The sequence below is a fragment of the Cryptomeria japonica genome, unplaced genomic scaffold (assembly GCF_030272615.1).
Source record: "Cryptomeria japonica unplaced genomic scaffold, Sugi_1.0 HiC_scaffold_1718, whole genome shotgun sequence".
Lineage (NCBI taxonomy): Eukaryota > Viridiplantae > Streptophyta > Pinopsida > Cupressales > Cupressaceae > Cryptomeria > Cryptomeria japonica.
In genome coordinates this window covers 6,354-15,570 of record NW_026730024.1, presented here as the reverse complement: position 1 = coordinate 15,570, position 9,217 = coordinate 6,354, and the positions used below count along the sequence as shown (strand labels likewise).

Here is a 9,217-nt window from a genome sequence, read left to right as displayed (position 1 = left end):
AAAAATTGATACTTGAGATGCTGATTTGGAGGTAAAACTGAATAGATTGAATAGATTAATTGAGTCAACTGATTGAGAAAAAGCTAACTAGAAGAAGAAAAAGAATGATTGGAGGAAATAAAGAGGATGACAAAGAAAGCTTTATTTAAAAAAAGCTAACTAGAAGATGGAAACAAAGATTGGAGAGATAAATGATTTATTTAATTAATTGAATTAATTAATTAATTTAGCATGTGCTTGCACTTTGACTTAGATTTTCAATTTAATCTTTGCATGAAATTTATTCAAATAATTGAATTTATTTTAAATTCAATTTAGTATTTGAATATATTTAGAACTTGACTTTGATTTTCAATTTGATTTCTGAAATCATGCACATGTGATTGAATTTTAGAAGAAATAGAAGAATTTGAATTTGAATTTGAAGAATAAATAAAATTAGAAGAATAATGAAATTAAACGAAACTGGAAGAAATATGAAATTAAACGAAATTAGAAGAAATATGAAATTAAACGAAATTAGAATTTGGGGATTTAGAAATAGAATTAGAAGAATTAATTAGTTAATTAAATAATTTAAAGAAACTATTTAATTATTTTAGAAATTGACTTTAATTAAATAATAAAGATTATTTGAATTAAAGGAATTAAACCATAATTAATTAAATAATAAATATTTAATTAATATTTAGGAAAGGGTTAATGATTTAGTTGATTAGAGATAGAAATTGAAAATAGAAGTAATTTATTTAAATAATAAAGATTATTTAAATTGGGGAATTAATCATAATTTATTAAATAATAAATATTTAATTAACATTAGAGAATGGTTAAAATGATTAATAATGATAGAATAGGAAATACAATAATTAGTAAGATTATGAGGAAATATGAAATTAGAAGAAATAAAGATTATTTAAATTGGGGAATTAATCAGTATTTATTAAATAATAAATATTTAATTAACATTAGAGAATGGTTAAAATGATTAAATAATGATAGAATAGGAAATACAATAATTAGTAAGATTATGAGGAAATATGAAATTAGAAGAATATGATTAATTAACTTAATTAAATAATCAAAGAATTATTTAACTAATTAGACGAATAATTAGTACATCATCAATGAAACATTTTTAGGTGTCTACATTTGCCCCTCTTTGAGACAAAGTCGGAACAATATTGTTTCAAAGAAAATGAAAAAATTCTAACCCAGTATGCCCCGGTGATACTTAGGGTGTAATGCCCCCTCGAGAGATTGTTTGTGCATTAAAGACATGAATGATCTCTCGAAAAAAGAAGAATGTGAGATGAAAGATAGAAGAATACTTAGTTGATTAGAGATAGAGATAGGTGATGTGAAGATGACATTGAGATAGAATATGAGAGAGTGAACCTTAGAATGAAATATAAAAATGTATGAGAACGAGAAGAAAATGATTTAGAAAGAGATGATGAGAAAAGAATCAACAAACTAGCAATAAGCAAATTAGATGAAATGAGAATGAATGATTCACGAACTTGTGTCATTATTTATTGCGCAATATATATTCATCACTGAGCCTTATTATCAAACAATGGAGCTTAGCGCATCAGGGTATAAGGAACCAAGAGATATGAATACATCCACCTAATTGAATATGAGTGTGCTTTATAATGAAAAGAAAAACATCTCACTTCATCCCTTGCTCTACTCTTCCTTTGGAGATGTATTAGGGCTATGTCTTGGATTGCATATCAGGTGGTCTATGATCACATATATGAATACACCCACCTAATTGAATATGAGTGTGCTTTATAATGAAAAGAAAAAAATCTTGTTTCATCCCATCAATGAAATTTAACCAGGGCCCCTTATGACGCATGTATCATTATTGAGCTCCATTCTCCCTTTGCGCACTATAGAGCACAATTCAGAGTTATGGGAGAACGTCTTCATTATTAGGGGTATTATCACTTATTTCCTTGCACACTTAGTTCACCATTAAATATTTGTCGTGGTATGTTTCTGTATCTTAAAAAACTTTGATGTTGTCCCTAGCATGTTGATGAATACAAACTTGTGGATACTCTTACAAACTTGTGGTAACAGGTATCCCTAGGGCGCTATGGGATACCTGTTAAACCATTCAAATACTCCTTTATGCCCTTAATAGACAGATTTACCTTAAGTTCGTAAGAGTATCCACAAGTTTGTATTCATCAACATGCTAGGGACAACATCAATTCTTTTTAAGACACAAAAATGTACCACGACAAATGACTCATGGTGAACTGAGTGTGCAAGGAAATAAGTGATGATAACCCTATAATAACGAAGATGTGCTCCCATAAGTTTACATTGTGCTCTATGGTGCGTAAAGGGAGAATGGATCTCAATAATGATACATGGGTCATAAGGGGCACTGGTTAAATTTCATTGATGGGATGAAGCGAGATGTTTTTCTTTTTATTATAAAGCACACTCATATTCAATTAGGTGGATGTATTCATATATTTGATCACAAAGCACCTAATGTGCAACCCAAGACATAGCCTCGATACATCTCCAAAGGAAGAGGAGAGCAAGGGAAATTGTGAGTATTAAGGAAAGTTTAATAAATGGAGAAAATTCACACTCTTCCCCAACTAAAGTTGCTAATTAACTAGAGAGAGATGCAATTAAAAAAATGGTAAAAAGCAATATAAAGTGTCAATACTCAATTTTTTTAAAAACCCAGTGAAATATTTTTTTGAGAATACTCTTGTTGCAAGGAGAGTTGTATTGACAAAATATCAAGAGTAGTAGAATTATTTTTTACTAGTGGATATAGTGCAAGCATGAAATCTAATGCTTTTAGAGATATGTAGTTTTTTTTGTGATGAGTGTTAATTTAACAAGATGTTCCTTGGGGTGAAAATATCTAGTAAAAGGGAGCACAAATGCTACATAAGTAGTTGTGAAAAGGAAAAGGTGATAGGAAAATGGCAACTACAACCAATAGGGGATTTTTTATTTTTATTTTTTCTAAATATATGCAAAAAGATGCAGTTGTAACCACATGTAAAGGGGCACATAATATTTTATTTTGTCAAATGGGGATTTTCATTAAAATGATTGAGCATCTTTTCTAGTAAAAGAGGGGGAAATTTTTCACTTTTGATTTACAGGAAGACTCTAGCAAAAGGCAAGAATTGACTTTCACAGAAGAGAAAGTTTCTAGTTTTGTGATAGTATGGACAGTAGATACAAATGGCAAATGTGGAGAAATGTGCAAAAATAAGATTTGACAAGTGCAACAAAGGAGAAATTTTCAGATTTTTCAACATTTTCCAGCAGGGTGTGTAGGTGTATTTTTTGGCAAATTTTGAAGGAAGAGGAATTGATTCAAATTTCCAGATTTCAAGAAAGAAGACAAGTCATTTTCAAAGATGCCTTTAGGGTTTCTTTTAGGTTTTCTCTCTTGAAGATATACTCTCTCTTCTTCTTAGTTCTAAGAATTCTGAATTTAATTTTCATCCTGGAAGCAAGGTTTCCATGAAGTAGAGTGCAAAATTTTCATGACAGTTAGTATCATTTTGTAGTTTGTAGTTGCTTTATGGTCTGAGTAGTTGTAACTAGACAAGCATATATTGAATATTGGTCTTTCTTATTGTTGTCTCCAATATATAACAACGTCTTTTATGAAGTAAATATCAAGGATTACTTACTTTGTCCTAGAAAGTTTGGTGTGTGTTTTACTTTTGCTTCTCTTCAAGTAAGAGACTAAGATGCTTGAGTAAGATGATGAATTGTGTTTTTTCATATGGGATCTTTAAGTATGATTGCAGGAAAAACCAAGCTGATGGGTGTTAATGTCATGCATTAATGCTGAGATTTCCATGGTTACATTTGAAGCTACTAAGGTGTAAGGTTGCATACTGAGAATAGACTCTACTACCCATACAAGACACTGATCATGGTTATTGCTTCCAGTTTTTCAAAATCATTCCTTAAATCAAAATCTCTTTTACTTTATGCATTAGGATTAGGATTAGTGTAGAAACTCTCTTCCTCAATGAAGTGCACATATGCTTAGAAATTAAGGTTGAAGCCATAACCAAGAGTTAAACCATCTTCCTTAGTACATTTTCATTGAGATGATCTATTGGAAGTTTTAGTGTCCTGAATATTGTGAAGTTGAAAGTTATTAGACACTGCATAGGTCCACCCACCTTGGTTTCACAGAGCCAGAAGTGTAGGAGATCTTAGTCTTGTGACTGAATCTCGTTCATTGGCCAAATCCTTCCCTGAGTTTATCGATGAGTTAGTGGCAATTCCTTTGAGACTCGGGGACTGTTGGTTTGGGAACCAACAACTAGTGTTGGGTGCTATTATCCTCTTGCCTTTGCCCCAACTTTTTAGAACAATTTCTTGAAGGCATCTTGATCCTACTTTTGGCATTAGCATTTGCATTAGCCTACTTTAGGACCCTAGCACCCAACACCCCTATCCTACTCAATCAACTTTAGCTTGTAGTCACAAGTTCCACTCCTTACCTTCTTTCCCAATTTCCCTTTCTATTATGCATTTATGCTTTGAGTTTCACACATTATGTTAATATTGTTCACATTGTCCTTCTTTAGCCTAGTTCATTTAGACACACTCAATCAATCACACACACAAAACACAAAAGAAGAGTTCTTCGGCATGGATCTAGAAAATTTGACTCTCCCTCAAGGATAGAAATGTTGTGCACACAATGTGACTATATCTTCTTCATTCGACATTGGTTATACATTCACATCTCTTGTTGGTGTATCTTATATATCCTCACTTCATTTACTCTTATATTTAGTCTATTCTATTGCATCCTTCGATAAAATATAGTTTTCTTCTCTCATATTGATCTTCTTTATGCTTTTGTATAATCTTTTTTGTTTTTATATAATATTTCCATATTCAAAATTTATTATTTTATTTTAATATTTCATTTATAGTTTTTATAATATAATTAACCTAAAAGTAATGTCTTTTAATATAATTAACTTGACTCAAAACTATAATTTAATTTTAAATTAAGAAAATCAAATTAATCAATGTCATGTAGTAATTTACTGTACAAAAATATAAAGCGAAAGGAATAAGTGCATACCCTTACATTAGGTAAAACATCTTAATCTAGACAAGTAAAGTAGATTCCGTATTGAAAACCACCTTTTATGATGAATACGCATTTTTCATATCCATGTACGTGGTAAATTAATTTATGAGAACAACTATATAAAATAATATAGAGCACGAAATACGTACATACGTGTTAAAGAATATTAAAAATTTATATTTATAATAATATTTCATTTATATATTTAAAAATAAATAACCTAAAAATAATATCTTTTATATAATTAACACGACTCAAAATTATATCCTAATTTTAAAATTAAAAAAATCAAACTAATCAATACCCTGTACCTAGTGAATCAAATGTATGAGAACAACTACATGAAATGACATAAAGCTAAAGGAAAAAGTGAATACCCTTCTTTACATTGCGTAAAGCATCTTGCTCTATCGGTAAGTAAATCAGATTCCCTCTTTAACACTACTTTTAATAAAGAAAGAATAAGCATTTTTCAAATCCAACGGGCGAGTGATAAAGTAGCATAAATAAAATAAAGTAGATTCCTTATTGAACACTACGTTTAATAAAGAATAAACATTTTTCATATCCAACGGTCGAGAGAAGTTTGAAAAAATAGACCAACAGGCTTATAGATAATTATAAATTGTATTTTAATATATTTTAAATTGATTGATAACCACGTCTTGGTGTAGTGGTTGAGTTAGCTGTCGAAAAGAAAGATAGCGATGGACAATTCCACATAGTCCAAGACAAAAACTAGAATACGGGAATGGCCGTTCGGACAGATGAAAAAAAGTTGAGCATTTATTCCAAAACTAGTGCGTGAGGACTAGGAAAAGATAAAGATTGAGAAGATGTAGTGGATAAGCGTTTTTGAAACCCCATCTACAATAACCAGAAACCCCATCTGCAATTACCAGGAACCCCATTTGCAATAACCAGGAAGGAGGAAAGCAGATCTGAAGCAGCGCTTCCATCGTCATCATGGCAGCTGGAATTGTGGCCGCGCGTACAAATGCCATTTTCACCAAGCTAGACAAAATGAGGTTCGATGAGGACTCTCTGGCGATGTGTTTCAGAAAGGAATTTGAATGGCTGGAGAAGAAACTTGCCCGAATCAGTGGTCATCTGTATGGTGCTGAAGATGAAGACAGCAAGCAGAGCGACGATGTGAAAGAATGGCTGCAGGAAGTCGGAGATATTTGCCATGACACAGAGGACATAATGGATCTGTGTGCTCTTGTGCCTACGACTCAGTCGTGTCTGGGTAGCGACAGGTTCGTGCGCCGCTTTGCAATGGGGAAGAGGGTCAAGGACTTGAAACAGAGAGTGATGTCTGCGATCCAGAAAGGTAGTCAGCTGAGCGATTCATGGAGTACTAGGGGAAGGGATTATTCAAGCAAAAGAAGATCGGAAATCTGGGAAAGCAATTTGCCGTCAGTGGGCATTAAAGATAAAGTGGAAGACATTCTGAGTCTGTTAGAGGATCCTTCTGTTACAGTCCTTGCCCTTACGGGCATGGGCGGCATAGGAAAAACCTTCCTGATGCGGCATGTGTATGACAGGGCTTATGAAAGGTATGAGAAGTGTGCTTGGATTACTCTTAACCAGTTTTATTCTATGAAACGTTTGCAATGCCACCTTGGATCGCAAATAGGGTTAGAGATAGACGAGGGTATCAGTGAAGTTAGAGGCTCCGAGGTCATTCATGGCTATTTAGATGGAAAATGTTGTTTAATAGTTCTGGATGATATGTGGACCACAAATTCGGAGAACAGCGTGATAAATAACCTGATTTCAAGATTCGGCCTTCCTGGGGGCCGGCATAGCACATGCAAAATTGTAGTAACGACTAGAAGTAGGATTCTTTTTCCAACTATGAATGTGCATAAATATGAAATGGAACTCCTATCAGCTGAAGATAGTTGGAAGCTGTTCTGCATTCATGCTTTTCCCAAGTCCGAGGGAAACAGACCACCGAAGTACCTGGAGAGTGTGGCACGTTCAGTCGAAAGGGAATGTGGTAGGTTGCCACTTGCAGTAAAAATGGTTGCTTCGTCTATGGCAAACTACAGTCTAGAAGAAGAGTGGGAGTCAAAATTGAAAGAATTGCTGATTTCAAAGGAGCCCATCTTGCAGATTCTTAAGCCTAGTTATGATTCCCTGCCTCAACACCTGAAAATCTGCTTTGCCTACTTTTGTTTCTTTCCCAAGGACTATATTATTCCCTGCGAATATCTCATACATTTGTGGTTAGCAGAGGGACTTCTTACTCCAAGTTATCCCGGAGAAGATGAGATGGACGTTGGGGTGAGTTACCTGCTTCAGCTTGCAAATCTATCTTTAGTTGATGTAACAGGGCAGTCTTTAGATGCATCACTCTCTTGCTCTGTCCACGAACTAATGATGGATTTGGCCATTTATATTTCTATGGAAAATAGATGTGAATTTACTCCTCCCTCTCTCCTGAAAAGCTGCCGTAGGATATTATTGGCTCAACAAGGTATGGATACTGATGCTATTTCACAGAGCAGTCTTCGTAATCAGAAATTTCTCCGCACTCTTTCACTGTCGGAAAATTCCAAAATTCGAAATATTCCAGAGAATTTGTTTGATCGTCTCAGAGTGCTGCGGGTTCTTGACTTTGGTTATACTCAAATTTCCACATTACCTAAATCTGTTGGCAACATGCAACTTCTCAAGATTCTGAATTTATCTGGGACAAAAATTAATGAGGTGCCAGAATGTGTGAGAAGGCTTAAGTATCTTCAGTTTCTTGATCTTACATTGTGTGCAAACCTACAAAGGCTACCGGACTGGATAGGAGAACTTAAATGTCTTTCCTATCTCAGCGTAATATTATGCTCGGAAACCTTGGATTGTATGCCTAAGGGAATACTGAAGCTTCTCAATCTGAAGACACTAAGATCGGCATGGTTGAAGCTTGATTTTGAAGAGAATGAGTGGTTAAATCTAAAAGATGTGAGCAACATGATCAGCCTTCAGGAGCTAAGGATTTCTATAAATGACAAACTGTGTTTCAACAGAGTTGAAGACGGCATCCTTGCACGCCTGGTAAAAATGCGGCATTTTGGATTATGGAATAACGTTCCTCAAAAGGAACTTGATAAAGAATTGATCTTTCCGCCTTTCCCAGCAACAATGAAAAGTTTTAAAGATCTTGAAACACTTCATCTCTGCCGATTCTCTGTGCCGAGTTGGCTATGCCTTTCCGGAAATTTGAGAGAGCTTGTTTTGACTTACTGTAGTAGTGATTATCCAGCACTACAAACAATCCCCAATTTAGAAGTATTATCTCTAATTGGTAATCAGACATGCACAAAATTACCAAAGCATTTTGGAGAGTCAAAGGGATTTTCTAGGCTGGTTCAACTGTCAGTTCAAGGCTTCCCCCTCTTGGAGGAGTTCCCAGCATTGGAGGATAGAGCAATGCAACGCCTCAAGATACTAAAGATATGGGATTGCCCGAGAGTGAAGAAAGTTCCAGATGGCTTGGAGAAGCTGAAAACTCTAAAGACGATAGAGTGCAGTGGCAGTTATGGAGGTGTGAATGAGTTAATGGAAAGGTTACAGGAAGGTGGGGAGGACTGGAATAGTATTAAAGCTTATAATCCTCGTGTGACTATTAGCCTTCTTAACAGGTATGGTCTCTTTTGTTGCACAGTCTTATAGCCAATTTTTAAACAATTATATGTTCTTATTCGTGAGATTTCACTCTCTTACATTCTCTATTTTAGAATCATGTGAAAGTTATACATAAACAACTTCCTACAAAGTTTTAAGCGTGGAAAAGGATTTCTTCATTTTTGAGAAGATCCTGCAGTATTTGCATATGCAGCATTGTGGTTTAGAGTGAAGAACTTGTTTTTCCACCTTAAAATGACCTGATTGTTGCACTAATGGAACACCCGATTTGATCATGGCTGGATTTAATTTATATTTTTAATCAGAATATAATCAGTGTTTTTAAAATTTATACTCAACTTGTTCAAATGGCCAAAGCTAAGTGTGCGACACTCCTAACTGATGTTTTACTTTTTACTTGTCAATAATTCATTCATAGAAAGAAAAGCCAAATAGCATGCTTTA

At 34.1% G+C, this 9,217-nt stretch overlaps 1 protein-coding gene across 1 annotated transcript; it reads left to right on the top strand.

Moving 5' to 3' along the window:
- Positions 1–6,091: 6,091 nt before the first annotated feature.
- Positions 6,092–8,769, top strand: LOC131873440 (putative disease resistance protein At1g58400; the record flags this gene model as incomplete). The annotated part of the gene is made up of 1 exon (XM_059216328.1): positions 6,092–8,769. A coding segment is annotated over exon 1 (2,678 nt), but the record flags the coding sequence as incomplete, so codon positions are not given.
- Positions 8,770–9,217: the final 448 nt, after the last annotated feature.